The sequence below is a fragment of the Oncorhynchus nerka genome, linkage group LG14 (assembly GCF_034236695.1).
Source record: "Oncorhynchus nerka isolate Pitt River linkage group LG14, Oner_Uvic_2.0, whole genome shotgun sequence".
NCBI classification, from domain to species: domain Eukaryota; kingdom Metazoa; phylum Chordata; class Actinopteri; order Salmoniformes; family Salmonidae; genus Oncorhynchus; species Oncorhynchus nerka.
Genome location: NC_088409.1, coordinates 90,383,160 through 90,403,417, shown reverse-complemented (window position 1 = coordinate 90,403,417; position 20,258 = coordinate 90,383,160). Strand labels below are relative to the sequence as shown.

General features: G+C 47.5%; 1 protein-coding gene across 1 annotated transcript in view; it reads left to right on the top strand.

Moving 5' to 3' along the window:
- LOC135559701 (protein FAM168A-like) overlaps positions 1-19,878 on the top strand; it is a 103,621-nt gene extending 83,743 nt beyond the window's left edge. The window contains exons 5-9 of the mRNA XM_065000533.1: positions 16,205-16,368; positions 17,489-17,533; positions 17,911-18,091; positions 18,352-18,485; positions 18,928-19,878. Coding sequence (XP_064856605.1) covers positions 16,205-16,368; positions 17,489-17,533; positions 17,911-18,091; positions 18,352-18,467 — 506 coding nt within the window. The 3' untranslated portion in view covers positions 18,468-18,485; positions 18,928-19,878. The remainder of the gene's footprint in view (positions 1-16,204; positions 16,369-17,488; positions 17,534-17,910; positions 18,092-18,351; positions 18,486-18,927) is intronic.
- The last annotated feature ends 380 nt before the right edge of the window (positions 19,879-20,258 follow it).

The window sequence follows — 20,258 nt, the reverse complement described above, 5'->3', positions numbered from 1 at the left end:
CTGGTGATGTTACCAGGGCCACGTTCAGTAGACTACTGGTGATGTTACCATGGCTACGTTCAGTAGACTACTGGTGATGTTACCAGGGCCACGTTCAGTAGACTACTGGTGATGTTACCATGGCCACGTTCAGTAGACTACTGGTGATGTTACCATGGCCACGTTCAGTAGACTACTGGTGATGTAGACTACTGGTGATGTTACCATGGCCACGTTCAGTAGACTACTGGTGATGTTACCATGGCCACAGTAGATTCTGGTGAGTAGACTACTGGTGATGTTACCATGGCCACGTCAGTAGACTACTGGTGATGTTACCAGGGCCACGTTCAGTAGACTACTGGTGATGTTACCATGGCCACGTTCAGTAGACTACTGGTGATGTTACCATGGCTACGTTCAGTAGACTACTGGTGATGTTACCAGGGCCACGTTCAGTAGACTACTGGTGATGTTACCATGGCCACGTTCAGTAGACTACTGGTGATGTTACCAGGGCCACGTTCAGTAGACTACTGGTGATGTAGACTACTGGTGATGTTACCATGGCTACGTTAAGTAGACTACTGGTGATGTTACCAGGGCCACGTTCAGTAGACTACTGGTGATGTTACCAGGGCCACGTTCAGTAGACTACTGGTGATGTTACCATGGACGTTGTAGACTACTGGTGATGTTACCAGGGCCACGTTCAGTAGACTACTGGTGATGTTACCATGGCCACGTTCAGTAGACTACTGGTGATGTTACCATGGCCACGTTCAGTAGACTACTGGTGATGTAGACTACTGGTGATGTTACCATGGCTACGTTAAGTAGACTACTGGTGATGTTACCAGGGCCACGTTCAGTAGACTACTGGTGATGTTACCAGGGCCACGTTCAGTAGGCTACTGGTGATGTTACCATGGCCATGTTCAGTAGACTACTGGTGATGTTACCATGGCCACGTTCAGTAGACTACTGGTGATGTAGACTACTGGTGATGTTACCATGGCTACGTTAAGTAGACTACTGGTGATGTTACCAGGGCCACGTTCAGTAGACTACTGGTGATGTTACCAGGGCCACGTTCAGTAGACTACTGGTGATGTTACCAGGGCCACGTTCAGTAGGCTACTGGTGATGTTACCATGGCTACGTTCAGTAGGCTACTGGTGATGTTACCATGGCTACGTTCAGTAGGCTACTGGTGATGTTACCAGGGCCACGTTCAGTAGACTACTGGTGATGTTACCATGGCTACGTTCAGTAGACTACTGGTGATGTTACCATGGCTACGTTCAGTAGACTACTGGTGATGTTACCATGGCCACGTTCAGTAGACTACTGGTGATGTTACCATGGCCACGTTAAGTAGACTACTGGTGATGTAGACTACTGGTGATGTTACCAGGGCCACGTTCAGTAGACTACTGGTGATGCTACCATGGCCACGTTCAGTAGACTACTGGTGATGTTACCATGGCACGTTCAGTAGACTACTGGTGATGTTACCAGTAGACTACTGGTGATGGCCACGTTCAGTAGACTACTGGTGATGTTACCATGGCCACGTTCAGTAGACTACTGGTGATGTTACCATGGCCACGTTCAGTAGACTACTGGTGATGTTACCAGGGCCACGTTCAGTAGACTACTGGTGATTTTACCAGGGCCACGTTCAGTAGACTACTGGTGATGTTACCATGGCCACGTTCAGTAGACTACTGGTGATGTTACCATGGCTACGTTCAGTAGACTACTGGTGATGTTACCATGGCCACGTTCAGTAGACTACTGGTGATGTTACCATGGCCACGTTCAGTAGACTACTGGTGATGTTACCATGGCCACGTTCAGTAGACTACTGGTGATGTTACCATGGCTACGTTCAGTAGACTACTGGTGATGTTACCATGGCTACGTTCAGTAGACTACTGGTGATGTTACCATGGCCACGTTCAGTAGACTACTGGTGATGTTACCATGGCCACGTTCAGTAGACTACTGGTGATGTTACCGGGGCCACGTTCAGTAGACTACTGGTGATGTTACCATGGCCACGTTAAGTAGACTACTGGTGATGTTACCATGGCTACGTTCAGTAGACTACTGGTGATGTTACCATGGCTACGTTCAGTAGACTACTGGTGATGTTACCATGGCCACGTTCAGTAGACTACTGGTGATGTTACCATGGCCACGTTCAGTAGACTACTGGTGATGTTACCATGGCCACGTTCAGTAGACTACTGGTGATGTTACCATGGCTACGTTCAGTAGACTACTGGTGATGTTACCATGGCTACGTTCAGTAGACTACTGGTGATGTTACCATGGCTACGTTCAGTAGACTACTGGTGATGTTACCATGGCCACGTTCAGTAGACTACTGGTGATGTTACCATGGCCACGTTCAGTAGACTACTGGTGATGTTACCATGGCCACGTTCAGTAGACTACTGGTGATGTTACCATGGCTACGTTCAGTAGACTACTGGTGATGTTACCATGGCTACGTTCAGTAGACTACTGGTGATGTTACCATGGCCACGTTCAGTAGACTACTGGTGATGTAGACTACTGGTGATGTTACCATGGCTACGTTCAGTAGGCTACTGGTGATGTTACCAGGGCCACGTTCAGTAGACTACTGGTGATGTTACCATGGCCACCCTCAGTAGACTACTGGTGATGTTACCATGGCTACGTTCAGTAGACTACTGGTGATGTAGACTACTGGTGATGTTACCATGGCTACGTTCAGTAGGCTACTGGTGATGTTACCAGGGCCACGTTCAGTAGACTACTGGTGATGTTACCATGGCCACCCTCAGTAGACTACTGGTGATGTTACCATGGCTACGTTCAGTAGACTACTGGTGATGTTACCATGGCCACCCTCAGTAGACTACTGGTGATGTTACCATGGCTACGTTCAGTAGACTACTGGTGATGTTACCATGGCCACCCTCAGTAGACTACTGGTGATGTTACCAGGGCCACGTTCAGTAGACTACTGGTGATGTTACCAGGGCCACGTTCAGTAGACTACTGGTGATGTTACCAGGGCCACGTTCAGTAGACTACTGGTGATGTTACCATGGCCACGTTCTGTAGATTACTGGTGATGTAGACTACTGGTGATGTTACCAGGGCCACGTTCAGTAGACTACTGGTGATGTTACCAGGGCCACGTTCAGTAGACTACTGGTGATGTTACCATGGCCACGTTCAGTAGACTACTGGTGATGTTACCATGGCCACGTTCAGTAGACTACTGGTGATGTAGACTACTGGTGATGTTACCATGGCTACGTTAAGTAGACTACTGGTGATGTTACCAGGGCCACGTTCAGTAGACTACTGGTGATGTTACCATGGCTACTGTTGATGTAGACTACTGGTGATGTTACCATGGCTACGTTAAGTAGACTACTGGTGATGTTACCAGGGCCACGTTCAGTAGGCTACTGGTGAATTTACCATGGCCATGTTCAGTAGACTACTGGTGATGTTACCATGGCCACGTTCAGTAGACTACTGGTGATGTAGACTACTGGTGATGTTACCATGGCTACGTTAAGTAGACTACTGGTGATGTTACCAGGGCCACGTTCAGTAGACTACTGGTGATGTTACCAGGGCCACGTTCAGTAGACTACTGGTGATGTTACCATGGCTACGTTCAGTAGACTACTGGTGATGTTACCATGGCTACGTTCAGTAGGCTACTGGTGATGTTACCAGGGCCACGTTCAGTAGACTACTGGTGATGTTACCATGGCCACGTTCAGTAGACTACTGGTGATGTTACCATGGCCACGCTCAGTAGACTACTGGTGATGTTACCATGGCTACGTTCAGTAGACTACTGGTGATGTTACCATGGCCACGTTAAGTAGACTACTGGTGATGTAGACTACTGGTGATGTTACCAGGGCCACGTTCAGTAGACTACTGGTGATGCTACCATGGCCACGTTCAGTAGACTACTGGTGATGTTACCATGGCTACGTTCAGTAGACTACTGGTGATGTTACCATGGCTACGTTCAGTAGACTACTGGTGATGTTACCATGGCCACGTTCAGTAGACTACTGGTGATGTTACCATGGCCACGTTCAGTAGACTACTGGTGATGTTACCATGGCCACGTTCAGTAGACTACTGGTGATGTTACCAGGGCCACGTTCAGTAGACCACTGGTGATTTTACCAGGGCCACGTTCAGTAGACTACTGGTGATGTTACCATGGACGTTCAGTAGACTACTGGTGATGTTACCATGGCCACGTTCAGTAGACTACTGGTGATGTTACCATGGCCACGTTCAGTAGACTACTGGTGATGTTACCATGGCCACGTTCAGTAGACTACTGGTGATGTTACCATGGCTACGTTCAGTAGACTACTGGTGATGTTACCATGGCTACGTTCAGTAGACTACTGGTGATGTTACCATGGCCACGTTCAGTAGACTACTGGTGATGTTACCGGGGCCACGTTCAGTAGACTACTGGTGATGTTACCATGGCCACGTTCAGTAGACTACTGGTGATGTTACCGGGGCCACGTTCAGTAGACTACTGGTGATGTTACCATGGCCACGTTAAGTAGACTACTGGTGATGTTACCATGGCTACGTTCAGTAGACTACTGGTGATGTTACCATGGCTACGTTCAGTAGACTACTGGTGATGTTACCATGGCCACGTTCAGTAGACTACTGGTGATGTTACCATGGCCACGTTCAGTAGACTACTGGTGATGTTACCATGGCCACGTTCAGTAGACTACTGGTGATGTTACCATGGCCACGTTCAGTAGACTACTGGTGATGTTACCATGGCTACGTTCAGTAGACTACTGGTGATGTTACCATGGCTACGTTAAGTAGACTACTGGTGATGTTACCATGGCCACGTTCAGTAGACTACTGGTGATGTTACCATGGCCACGTTCAGTAGACTACTGGTGATGTTACCATGGCCACGTTCAGTAGACTACTGGTGATGTTACCATGGCTACGTTCAGTAGACTACTGGTGATGTTACCATGGCTACGTTCAGTAGACTACTGGTGATGTTACCATGGCCACGTTCAGTAGACTACTGGTGATGTAGACTACCATGGCCACGTTCAGTAGACTACTGGTGATGTTACCAGGGCCACGTTCAGTAGACTACTGGTGATGTTACCATGGCCACCCTCAGTAGACTACTGGTGATGTTACCATGGCTACGTTCAGTAGACTACTGGTGATGTAGACTACTGGTGATGTTACCATGGCTACGTTCAGTAGGCTACTGGTGATGTTACCAGGGCCACGTTCAGTAGACTACTGGTGATGTTACCATGGCCACCCTCAGTAGACTACTGGTGATGTTACCATGGCTACGTTCAGTAGACTACTGGTGATGTTACCATGGCTACGTTCAGTAGACTACTGGTGATGTTACCATGGCCACCCTCAGTAGACTACTGGTGATGTTACCATGGCTACGTTCAGTAGACTACTGTGATGATGTTAGACTACTGGTGATGTTACCAGGGCCACGTTCAGTAGACTACTGGTGATGTTACCAGGGCCACGTTCAGTAGACTACTGGTGATGTTACCATGGCCACGTTCTGTAGATTACTGGTGATGTAGACTACTGGTGATGTTACCAGGGCCACGTTCAGTAGACTACTGGTGATGTTACCAGGGCCACGTTCAGTAGACTACTGGTGATGTTACCATGGCCACGTTCAGTAGACTACTGGTGATGTTACCATGGCCACGTTCAGTAGACTACTGGTGATGTAGACTACTGGTGATGTTACCATGGCTACGTTAAGTAGACTACTGGTGATGTTACCAGGGCCACGTTCAGTAGACTACTGGTGATGTTACCAGGGCCACGTTCAGTAGGCTACTGGTGATGTTACCATGGCTACGTTCAGTAGGCTACTGGTGATGTTACCATGGCTACGTTCAGTAGGCTACTGGTGATGTTACCAGGGCCACGTTCAGTAGACTACTGGTGATGTTACCATGGCTACGTTAAGTAGACTACTGGTGATGTTACCAGGGCCACGTTCAGTAGACTACTGGTGATGTTACCATGGCCACGTTCAGTAGACTACTGGTGATGTTACCATGGCCACGTTCAGTAGACTACTGGTGATGTAGACTACTGGTGATGTTACCATGGCTACGTTAAGTAGACTACTGGTGATGTTACCAGGGCCACGTTCAGTAGACTACTGGTGATGTTACCAGGGCCACGTTCAGTAGGCTACTGGTGATGTTACCATGGCCACGTTCAGTAGACTACTGGTGATGTTACCATGGCTACGTTCAGTAGACTACTGGTGATGTTACCAGGGCCACGTTCAGTAGACTACTGGTGATGTTACCATGGCTACGTTCAGTAGACTACTGGTGATGTTACCATGGCCACGCTCAGTAGACTACTGGTGATGTTACCATGGCTACGTTCAGTAGACTACTGGTGATGTTACCATGGCCACGTTAAGTAGACTACTGGTGATGTAGACTACTGGTGATGTTACCAGGGCCACGTTCAGTAGACTACTGGTGATGTTACCATGGCCACGTTCAGTAGACTACTGGTGATGTTACCATGGCTACGTTCAGTAGACTACTGGTGATGTTACCATACGTTCAGTAGACTACTGGTGATGTTACCATGGCCATGTTCAGTAGACTACTGGTGATGTTACCAGGGCCACGTTCAGTAGACTACTGGTGATTTTACCAGGGCCACGTTCAGTAGACTACTGGTGATGTTAGACGTTCAGTAGACTACTGGTGATGTTACCATGGCTACGTTCAGTAGACTACTGGTGATGTTACCATGGCCACGTTAAGTAGACTACTGGTGATGTTACCATGGCCACGTTCAGTAGACTACTGGTGATGTTACCATGGCTACGTTCAGTAGACTACTGGTGATGTTACCATGGCTACGTTCAGTAGACTACTGGTGATGTTACCATGGCTACGTTCAGTAGACTACTGGTGATGTTACCGGGGCCACGTTCAGTAGGCTACTGGTGATGTTACCATGGCCACGTTCAGTAGACTACTGGTGATGTTACCGGGGCCACGTTCAGTAGACTACTGGTGATGTTACCATGGCCACGTTAAGTAGACTACTGGTGATGTTACCATGGCTACGTTCAGTAGACTACTGGTGATGTTACCATGGCTACGTTCAGTAGACTACTGGTGATGTTACCATGGCTACGTTCAGTAGACTACTGGTGATGTTACCATGGCCACGTTCAGTAGACTACTGGTGATGTTACCATGGCCACGTTCAGTAGACTACTGGTGATGTTACCATGGCTACGTTCAGTAGACTACTGGTGATGTTACCATGGCTACGTTCAGTAGACTACGTGGCCACGTTCAGTAGACTACTGGTGATGTAGACTACTGGTGATGTTACCATGGCTACGTTCAGTAGGCTACTGGTGATGTTACCAGGGCCACGTTCAGTAGACTACTGGTGATGTTACCATGGCCACCCTCAGTAGACTACTGGTGATGTTACCATGGCTACGTTCAGTAGACTACTGGTGATGTTACCATGGCCACCCTCAGTAGACTACTGGTGATGTTACCATGGCTACGTTCAGTAGACTACTGGTGATGTTACCATGGCCACCCTCAGTAGACTACTGGTGATGTTACCAGGGCCACGTTCAGTAGACTACTGGTGATGTTACCAGGGCCACGTTCAGTAGACTACTGGTGATGTTACCATGGCCACGTTCTGTAGATTAGACTACTGGTGATGTTACCAGGGCCACGTTCAGTAGACTACTGGTGATGTTACCAGGGCCACGTTCAGTAGACTACTGGTGATGTTACCAGGGCCACGTTCAGTAGACTACTGGTGATGTTACCATGGCCACGTTCAGTAGACTACTGGTGATGTAGACTACTGGTGATGTTACCATGGCTACGTTAAGTAGACTACTGGTGATGTTACCAGGGCCACGTTCAGTAGACTACTGGTGATGTTACCAGGGCCACGTTCAGTAGACTACTGGTGATGTTACCATGGCCACGTTCAGTAGACTACTGGTGATGTTACCATGGCCACGTTCAGTAGACTACTGGTGATGTTACCATGGCCACGTTCAGTAGACTACTGGTGATGTTACCATGGCCACGTTCAGTAGACTACTGGTGATGTTACCAGGGCCACGTTCAGTAGACTACTGGTGATGTTACCATGGCCACGTTCAGTAGACTACTGGTGATGTAGACTACTGGTGATGTTACCATGGCTACGTTAAGTAGACTACTGGTGATGTTACCAGGGCCACGTTCAGTAGACTACTGGTGATGTTACCAGGGCCACGTTCAGTAGGCTACTGGTGATGTTACCATGGCCATGTTCAGTAGACTACTGGTGATGTTACCATGGCCACGTTCAGTAGACTACTGGTGATGTAGACTACTGGTGATGTTACCATGGCTACGTTAAGTAGACTACTGGTGATGTTACCAGGGCCACGTTCAGTAGACTACTGGTGATGTTACCAGGGCCACGTTCAGTAGACTACTGGTGATGTTACCAGGGCCACGTTCAGTAGGCTACTGGTGATGTTACCATGGCTACGTTCAGTAGGCTACTGGTGATGTTACCATGGCTACGTTCAGTAGGCTACTGGTGATGTTACCAGGGCCACGTTCAGTAGACTACTGGTGATGTTACCATGGCTACGTTCAGTAGACTACTGGTGATGTTACCATGGCCACGCTCAGTAGACTACTGGTGATGTTACCATGGCTACGTTCAGTAGACTACTGGTGATGTTACCATGGCCACGTTAAGTAGACTACTGGTGATGTAGACTACTGGTGATGTTACCAGGGCCACGTTCAGTAGACTACTGGTGATGCTACCATGGCCACGTTCAGTAGACTACTGGTGATGTTACCATGGCTACGTTCAGTAGACTACTGGTGATGTTACCATGGCCACGTTCAGTAGACTACTGGTGATGTTACCATGGCCATGTTCAGTAGACTACTGGTGATGTTACCAGGGCCACGTTCAGTAGACTACTGGTGATTTTACCAGGGCCACGTTCAGTAGACTACTGGTGATGTTACCATGGCCACGTTCAGTAGACTACTGGTGATGTTACCATGGCCACGTTCAGTAGACTACTGGTGATGTTACCATGGCTACGTTCAGTAGACTACTGGTGATGTTACCATGGCTACGTTCAGTAGACTACTGGTGATGTTACCATGGCCACGTTCAGTAGACTACTGGTGATGTTACCATGGCCACGTTCAGTAGACTACTGGTGATGTTACCATGGCTACGTTCAGTAGACTACTGGTGATGTTACCATGGCTACGTTCAGTAGACTACTGGTGATGTTACCATGGCCACGTTCAGTAGACTACTGGTGATGTAGACTACTGGTGATGTTACCATGGCCACGTTCAGTAGACTACTGGTGATGTTACCAGGGCCACGTTCAGTAGACTACTGGTGATGTTACCATGGCCACCCTCAGTAGACTACTGGTGATGTTACCATGGCTACGTTCAGTAGACTACTGGTGATGTTACCGTGGCCACGTTAAGTAGACTACTGGTGATGTAGACTACTGGTGATGTTACCATGGCTACGTTCAGTAGGCTACTGGTGATGTTACCAGGGCCACGTTCAGTAGACTACTGGTGATGTTACCATGGCCACCCTCAGTAGACTACTGGTGATGTTACCATGGCTACGTTCAGTAGACTACTGGTGATGTTACCATGGCCACCCTCAGTAGACTACTGGTGATGTTACCAGGGCCACGTTCAGTAGACTACTGGTGATGTTACCAGGGCCACGTTCAGTAGACTACTGGTGATGTTACCATGGCCACGTTCAGTAGATTACTGGTGATGTAGACTACTGGACCATGGCTACGTTAAGTAGACTACTGGTGATGTTACCATGGCTACGTTAAGTAGACTACTGGTGATGTTACCAGGGCCACGTTCAGTAGACTACTGGTGATGTTACCATGGCCACGTTCAGTAGACTACTGGTGATGTTACCATGGCCACGTTCAGTAGACTACTGGTGATGTAGACTACTGGTGATGTTACCATGGCTACGTTAAGTAGACTACTGGTGATGTTACCAGGGCCACGTTCAGTAGACTACTGGTGATGTTACCAGGGCCACGTTCAGTAGGCTACTGGTGATGTTACCATGGCTACGTTCAGTAGGCTACTGGTGATGTTACCATGGCTACGTTCAGTAGGCTACTGGTGATGTTACCAGGGCCACGTTCAGTAGACTACTGGTGATGTTACCATGGCTACGTTCAGTAGACTACTGGTGATGTTACCATGGCCACGCTCAGTAGACTACTGGTGATGTTACCATGGCTACGTTCAGTAGACTACTGGTGATGTTACCATGGCCACGTTAAGTAGACTACTGGTGATGTAGACTACTGGTGATGTTACCAGGGCCACGTTCAGTAGACTACTGGTGATGCTACCATGGCCACGTTCAGTAGACTACTGGTGATGTTACCATGGCTACGTTCAGTAGACTACTGGTGATGTTACCATGGCCACGTTCAGTAGACTACTGGTGATGTTACCATGGCCATGTTCAGTAGACTACTGGTGATGTTACCAGGGCCACGTTCAGTAGACTACTGGTGATTTTACCAGGGCCACGTTCAGTAGACTACTGGTGATGTTACCATGGCCACGTTCAGTAGACTACTGGTGATGTTACCATGGCTACGTTCAGTAGACTACTGGTGATGTTACCATGGCCACGTTAAGTAGACTACTGGTGATGTTACCATGGCCACGTTCAGTAGACTACTGGTGATGTTACCATGGCTACGTTCAGTAGACTACTGGTGATGTTACCATGGCTACGTTCAGTAGACTACTGGTGATGTTACCATGGACGTTCAGTAGACTACTGGTGATGTTACCATGGCCACGTTCAGTAGACTACTGGTGATGTTACCATGGCCACGTTCAGTAGACTACTGGTGATGTTACCGGGGCCACGTTCAGTAGACTACTGGTGATGTTACCATGGCCACGTTCAGTAGACTACTGGTGATGTTACCATGGCTACGTTCAGTAGACTACTGGTGATGTTACCATGGCTACGTTCAGTAGACTACTGGTGATGTTACCATGGCCACGTTAAGTAGACTACTGGTGATGTTACCATGGCCACGTTCAGTAGACTACTGGTGATGTTACCATGGCTACGTTCAGTAGACTACTGGTGATGTTACCATGGCCACGTTCAGTAGACTACTGGTGATGTTACCATGGCCACGTTCAGTAGACTACTGGTGATGTTACCATGGCCACGTTCAGTAGACTACTGGTGATGTTACCATGGCTACGTTCAGTAGACTACTGGTGATGTTACCATGGCTACGTTCAGTAGACTACTGGTGATGTTACCATGGCCACGTTCAGTAGACTACTGGTGATGTTACCATGGCCACGTTCAGTAGACTACTGGTGATGTTAGACTACGTTCAGTAGACTACTGGTGATGTTACCATGGCTACGTTCAGTAGACTACTGGTGATGTTACCATGGCCACGTTCAGTAGACTACTGGTGATGTTACCATGGCCACGTTCAGTAGACTACTGGTGATGTTACCATGGCCACGTTCAGTAGACTACTGGTGATGTAGACTACTGGTGATGTTACCATGGCTACGTTCAGTAGGCTACTGGTGATGTTACCAGGGCCACGTTCAGTAGACTACTGGTGATGTTACCATGGCTACGTTCAGTAGACTACTGGTGATGTTACCATGGCCACGTTAAGTAGACTACTGGTGATGTAGACTACTGGTGATACCAGGGCCGCGTTCAGTAGACTACTGGTGATGTTACCATGGCCACGTTCAGTAGACTACTGGTGATGTTACCATGGCCACGTTCAGTAGACTACTGGTGATGTTACCATGGCCACGTTCAGTAGACTACTGGTGATGTTACCATGGCCACGTTCAGTAGACTACTGGTGATGTTACCATGGCCACGTTCAGTAGACTACTGGTGATGTTACCATGGCCACGTTGTAGACTACTGGTGATGTTACCATGGCCACGTTCAGTAGACTACTGGTGATGTTACCATGGCCACGTTCAGTAGACTACTGGTGATGTTACCATGGCTACGTTCAGTAGACTACTGGTGATGTTACCATGGCCACGTTCAGTAGACTACTGGTGATGTTACCATGGCCACGTTCAGTAGACTACTGGTGATGTTACCATGGCCACGTTCAGTAGACTACTGGTGATGTTACCATGGCCACGTTCAGTAGACTACTGGTGATGTTACCATGGCCACGTTAAGTAGACTACTGGTGATGTTACCATGGCTACGTTCAGTAGACTACTGGTGATGTTACCATGGCCACGCTCAGTAGACTACTGGTGATGTTACCATGGCTACGTTCAGTAGACTACTGGTGATGTTACCGTGGCCACGTTAAGTAGACTACTGGTGATGTAGACTACTGGTGATGTTACCAGGGCCACGTTCAGTAGACTACTGGTGATGCTACCATGGCCACGTTCAGTAGACTACTGGTGATGTTACCATGGCTACGTTCAGTAGACTACTGGTGATGTTACCATGGCTACGTTCAGTAGACTACTGGTGATGTTACCATGGCCACGTTCAGTAGACTACTGGTGATGTTACCATGGCCACGTTCAGTAGACTACTGGTGATGTTACCATGGCTACGTTCAGTAGACTACTGGTGATGTTACCATGGCCACGTTAAGTAGACTACTGGTGATGTTACCATGGCCACGTTCAATAGACTACTGGTGATGTTACCATGGCTACGTTCAGTAGACTACTGGTGATGTTACCATGGCTACGTTCAGTAGACTACTGGTGATGTTACCATGGCTACGTTCAGTAGACTACTGGTGATGTTACCAGGGCCACGTTCAGTAGGCTACTGGTGATGTTACCATGGCCACGTTCAGTAGACTACTGGTGATGTTACCGGGGCCACGTTCAGTAGACTACTGGTGATGTTACCATGGCCACGTTAAGTAGACTACTGGTGATGTTACCATGGCCACGTTCAGTAGACTACTGGTGATGTTACCATGGCTACGTTCAGTAGACTACTGGTGATGTTACCATGGCCACGTTCAGTAGACTACTGGTGATGTTACCATGGCTACGTTCAGTAGACTACTGGTGATGTTACCATGGCCACGTTCAGTAGACTACTGGTGATGTTACCATGGCCACGTTCAGTAGACTACTGGTGATGTTACCATGGCCACGTTCAGTAGACTACTGGTGATGTTACCATGGCTACGTTCAGTAGACTACTGGTGATGTTACCATGGCTACGTTCAGTAGACTACTGGTGATGTTACCATGGCTACGTTCAGTAGACTACTGGTGATGTTACCCATCAGTAGCTGGTGACGTTCAGTAGACTACTGGTGATGTTACCATGGCTACGTTCAGTAGACTACTGGTGATGTTACCATGGCTACGTTCAGTAGACTACTGGTGATGTTACCATGGCTACGTTCAGTAGACTACTGGTGATGTTACCATGGCTACGTTCAGTAGACTACTGGTGATGTTACCATTACGTTAAGTAGACTACTGGTGATGGGCCACGTTCAGTAGACTACTGGTGATGTTACCATGGCCACGTTCAGTAGTACTGGTGATGCTGGCCACGTTCAGTAGACTACTGGTGATGTTACTGGTGATGGGCCACGTTCAGTAGACTACTGGTGATGTTACCAGGGCCACGTTCAGTAGACTACTGGTGATGTTACCATGGCTACGTTCAGTAGACTACTGGTGATGTTACCATGGCCACGTTCAGTAGACTACTGGTGATGTTACCGGGGCCACGTTCAGTAGACTACTGGTGATGTTACCATGGCTACGTTCAGTAGACTACTGATGATGATACGTTCAGTAGACTACTGGTGATGTTACCATGGCCACGTTCAGTAGACTACTGGTGATGTTACCATGGCCACGTTCAGTAGACTACTGGTGATGTTACCGGGCCACGTTCAGTAGACTACTGGTGATGTTACCATGGACGTTCAGTAGACTACTGGTGATGTTACCATGGCTACGTTCAGTAGACTACTGGTGATGTTACCAGGGCTACGTTCAGTAGACTACTGGTGATGTTACCATGGCCACGTTCAGTAGACTACTGGTGATGTTACCATGGCCACGTTCAGTAGACTACTGGTGATGTTACCATGGCCACGTTCAGTAGACTACTGGTGATGTTACCATGGCCACGTTCAGTAGACTACTGGTGATGTTACCATGGCTACGTTCAGTAGACTACTGGTGATGTTACCAGGGCCACGTTCAGTAGACTACTGGTGATGTTACCAGGGCCACGTTCAGTAGACTACTGGTGATGTTACCATGGCTACGTTCAGTAGACTACTGGTGATGTTACCAGGGCTACGTTCAGTAGACTACTGGTGATGTTACCAGGGCTACGTTCAGTAGACTACTGGTGATGTTACCAGGGCTACGTTCAGTAGACTACTGGTGATGTTACCAGGGCTACGTTCAGTAGACTACTGGTGATGTTACCAGGGCCACGTTCAGTAGACTACTGGTGATGTTACCAGGGCTACGTTCAGTAGACTACTGGTGATGTTACCAGGGCTACGTTCAGTAGACTACTGGTGATGTTACCAGGGCTACGTTCAGTAGACTACTGGTAATGTTACCAGGGCTACATTCAGTAGACTACTGGTGATGTTACCAGGGCTACGTTCAGTAGACTACTGGTGATGTTACCAGGGCTACGTTCAGTAGACTACTGGTGATGTTACCATGGCTACGTCGTTCAGTAGACTACTGGTGATGTTACCATGGCTACGTTCAGTAGACTACTGGTGATGTTACCATGGCTACGTTCAGTAGACTACTGGTGATGTTACCATGGCCACGTGCAGTAGACTACTGGTGATGTTACCGGGGCCACGTTCAATAGACTACTGGTGATGTTACCATGGCCACGTTCAGTAGACTACTGGTGATGTTACCATGGCTACGTTCAGTAGACTACTGGTGATGTTACCAGGGCCACGTTCAGTAGGCTACTGGTGATGTTACCATGGCCACGCTCAGTAGACTACTGGTGATGTTACCATGGCTACGTTCAGTAGACTACTGGTGATGTTACCATGGCCACGTTAAGTAGACTAGTGGTAATGTTACCATGGCTACGTTCAGTAAACTACTGGTGATGTTACCATGGCTACGTTCAGTAGACTACTGGTGATGTTACCATGGCTACGTTCAGTAGACTACTGGTGATGTTACCATGGCCACGTTCAGTAGACTACTGGTGATGTTACCAGGGCCACGTTCAGTAGACTACTGGTGATGTTACCATGGCCACGTTCAGTAGACTACTGGTGATGTTACCATGGCCACGTTCAGTAGACTACTGGTGATGTTGCCATGGCCACGTTCAGTAGACTACTGGTGATGTTACCATGGCTACGTTCAGTTGGAAAAACATTCTTGAACGTTGCAAATAGAAAACCATGAATAGAGCCAACGTTATTTCTTTTTCCACATGTCAGAGAGGCATGTTTGTTGGACATACCATTTTTCTATCTGATCGTTCCAAAACATTGCATCCTGCTGAATGCAGCCCAGGTTGTTAGCCATAGTTAGCTAATGAGGTAACATGACTGAACAAGGTATATCCTGAACAGATGGTTCACGGTCCGGTAGCCTAGTTTTACAACGTCTTTATGAATGTAAAATGTGGCGCGTCACTATATAAATAAAGAGAACGTAGCGCGGGTAGACTTCATCGTCAGATTTTAGTCAAGATAGAGACAAAACTATTTTTAGTCCATAGAAATGAAGAAGAAAAAATCATTTAGCTATCGTTTTTTTATGGGTCTATTTTGTCAGTAGTGGTGTCTTCAATTGCCACTGGAAAATTTGTTTTTGACAAATATTTTAGTCACAATTTTTGTTGACAAAATGAATACTGTGCTGTGGTACCTCATTAGGACTGAGAGGACGGCTGTGTTACCCTGATGCATGTGTCTTGGCTGTCGGACTTATGTTGGTCTCTCTCTCTCTCTCTCTCTCTCTCTGTCTGTGTGTGTGTGTGTGTGTGTGTGCAGGATACACAACAGCGGGTACTCCATATAAAGTGCCCCCCACCCAGATGAACGGAGCCCCCCCGCCCTACTCCCCCTCCCCCAACCCCTACCAAACAGCCATGTACCCCATCAGAAGTGCCTACCCCCAGCAGAGCATGCAGAACCTGCAGAACTTATATGCACAGGTGAGCACACACACCCTACTCCACCAGCTCCTACCATCAACAGCTTCTACACACACACCCTACTCCACCAGCTTCTACACACACACCCTACTCCACCAGCTTCTACACACACACCCTACTCCACCAGCTTCTACACACACACACTACTCCACCAGCTACTACCATCAACAGCTTCTACACACACACCCTACTTCACCAGCTCCTACCATCAACAGCTTCTACACACACACCCTACTCCACCAGCTCCTACCATCAACAGCTTCTACACACACACCCTACTCCCTCAATGTCTACCCTCAGTAGAACCTTTATGTTCTGGTAAAACACACACACACACACACACACTCTACTCCCTCAATGTCTACCCTCAGTAGAACCTTTATGTTCTGGTAAACACACACACACACACACACACACACACACACACACACACACACACACCCTACTCCCTCAGTAGAACCTTTATGTACTGGTAAACACACACAGACACACACACACCCTACTCCCTCAGTAGAACCTGTATGTACTGGTAAACACACACACACACACACACACACACACCCTACTCCCTCAATGTCTACACTCAGTAGAACCTTTATGTTCTGGTAAACACACACAGACACACACACACACACACACCCTACTCCCTCAGTAGAACCTTTATGTACTGGTAAACACACACACACACACACCCTACTCCCTCAGTAGAACCTTTATGTACTGGTAAACACACACACACACACACACACACACACACACACCCTACTCCCTCAGTAGAACCTTTATGTACTGGTAAACACACACACACACCCTACTCCCTCAGTAGAACCTTTATGTACTGGTAAAACACACACACACACACACACACACACACACACACCCTACTCCCTCAATGTCTACCCTCAGTAGAACCTTTATGTTCTGGTAAACACACACACACACACACACCCTACTCCCTCAATGTCTACCCTCAGTAGAACCTTTATGTTCTGGTAAACACACACACACACACACACACACCCTACTCCCTCAATGTCTACCCTCAGTAGAACCTTTATGTTCTGGTAAACACACACACACACACACACACACCCTAACCTCTCTCTCTGTCTCCCTGTAGGCAGCAGCGTATTATGGCCAGCCAGTGTATGCGGCTCAGCCACATGTAAATCAACACACTACACACATGTACACACACATAAACACACACTAACACAGACACACTCTAACCTCTGTCTCTGTGTCTGTAGGCATATTACACCCAGCCTGTTTATGCTGCTCAGCCTCAGCCACATGTAAATCAACACACTACTCACATGCACACACACATCAACACACACTAACACAGACACACACTAACACAGACACACTCTAACCTCTGTCTCTGTGTCTGTAGGCATATTACACCCATCCTGTTTATGCTGCTCAGCCTCAGCCACATGTAAATCAACACACTACTCACATGCACACACACATCAACACACACTAACACAGACACACACTAACACAGACACACTCTAACCTCTGTCTCTGTGTCTGTAGGCATATTACACCCAGCCTGTTTATGCTGCTCAACCTCAGCCTCATGTAATCCACCACACCACAGTGGTTCAGCCAAACAGCCTGCCCTCAGCCCTCTACCCCGCCCCGGTCCAAGCCCCTAGAAACAACGGAATGGCTGCCATGGGGATGGTTGCCGGGACCACCATGGCTATGAGTGCAGGTCGGGCTGATGACTGAGGGAGCTGATGTAGCTACAGCATGTGTTGTTGAAGATATTTTCATATGAAATACCTTTTTGAATGATCTCATTTAATTTCCCATGCTAAACCTAAGTTATGCTAAAATGATTATATTGCTGTTGTGTTTTTTGGTGTAAACTCTTATCAGTTTTGGTCGGTGCCATATTGACCATAGTGCTGCGGTCAAAACAACAGTGACAAAATGACACCCGGCGCTGATGATTCGTGTGTCGTCCTGTAGGAACACTGCTGACCACACCGCAGCACGCTCAGCTGGGAACGCACCAACACGTCACCATGCCGCAGTTCCGGCCCCAGGGTGCACCTGGATACAGCTATGTCCCGCCCCACTGGTAGACCCCCACCCCACGAGAAGTAAGTCATGTGACTAGCACTCCTTTACTAGCTCGCTCTCTTTCGCTTTCCTCATTTCTCTGCTCTCTCTCTTTCTTTCACCTTTCTTTCACCTTCCTCATTTCTCTCCTCTCTCTCTTTCTTTCACCTTCCTCATTTCTCTCCTCTCTCTCTTTCTTTCACCTTCCTCATTTCTCTCCTCTCTCTCTTTCTTTCACCTTCCTCATTTCTCTCCTCTCTCTCTTTCTTTCACCTTCCTCATTTCTCTCCTCTCTCTCTTTCTTTCACCTTCCTCATTTCTCTCCTCTCTCTCTCTTTCTTTCGCTTTCCTCATTTCTCTCATTCTCTCTTTCTTTCACCCCAGAACATTTTCAGAACCTTTCCAAGTCATCTTATAATTACAAATGTCCACATTCCACTCTCAAATCAATCCAATGTTTTCTCACTTTCTCTGTGGTTTCAGATCTGGAGTCCGACATGGTATGCAAATAATCCAGTCTTACACAGGCTTCTTATGGTCACCATGGCAATGTCACATCTGTCTGCAACAACAAAACTAAAGTGTTGCAGAGGCTTCTTACGGTCACCATGGCAACCTCACACCTGTCTGCAACAACAAAACTAAAGTGTTGCAGAGGCTTCTTACGGTCACCATGGCAACCTCACACCTGTCTGCAACAACAAAACTAAAGAGCAACGGACACTTGCTGCATTCTCTAGGGTTTTACAAAAGCTGCTTGATATTTTTTTGTTTACTCAACGATTATTTTCTTTTCCTCCTTTGATTCGCCAATATGTCCTGTCATTACATTGTTTTTTACATTGTTACATCATCATTGGAACTCCAGAGTGATTGACCAATCGCGAGTGTCTGTTGCTCTGCTCGTGTACTGTGTGCTGCTGCTGTGTGTCAGAGGTGGGAATGTACTGGCCACGTCCTGCTCCATCCCTGTCATCACCACCACCTTTATCATCACCAGCTTTATGCTGCCAAATGTTCTAACCATTAGATATCAGCACAGTGCTTTGATTGAATTGAATTAGAGTTGTTTTAATCCCTTTTACCTTTCCAACAAAGCACTGTGTTGGAACAGCAAACCTGTCGTTGTCTTTACATCCTGTGTGTTGGAACAGGAAACCTGTCGTTGTCTTTACATCCTGTGTGTTGGAACAGCAAACCTGTCGTTGTCTTTACATCCTGTGTGTTGGAACAGCAAACCTGTCGTTGTCTTTACTTCCTGTGTGTTGGAACAGGAAACCTGTCGTTGTCTTTACATCCTGTGTGTTGGAACAGGAAACCTGTCGTTGTCTTTACATCCTGTGTGTTGGAACAGGAAACCTGTCGTTGTCTTTACATCCTGTGTGTTGGAACAGCAAACCTGTCGTTGTCTTTACATCCTGTGTGTTGGAACAGCAAACCTGTCGTTGTCTTTACATCCTGTGTGTTGGAACAGCAAACCTGTCGTTGTCTTTACATCCTGTGTGAACAGCAAACCTGTCGTTGTCTTTAACAGAACAGCAAACCTGTCGTTGTCTTTACATCCTGTGTGTTGGAACAGCAAACCTGTCGTTGTCTTTACATCCTGTGTGTTGGAACAGCAAACCTGTCGTTGTCTTTACATCCTGTGTGTTGGAACAGCAAACCTGTCGTTGTCTTTACATCCTGTGTGTTGGAACAGCAAACCTGTCGTTGTCTTTACATCCTGTGTGTTGGAACAGCAAACCTGTCGTTGTCTTTACATCCTGTGTGTTGGAACAGCAAACCTGTCGTTGTCTTTACATCCTGTGTGTTGG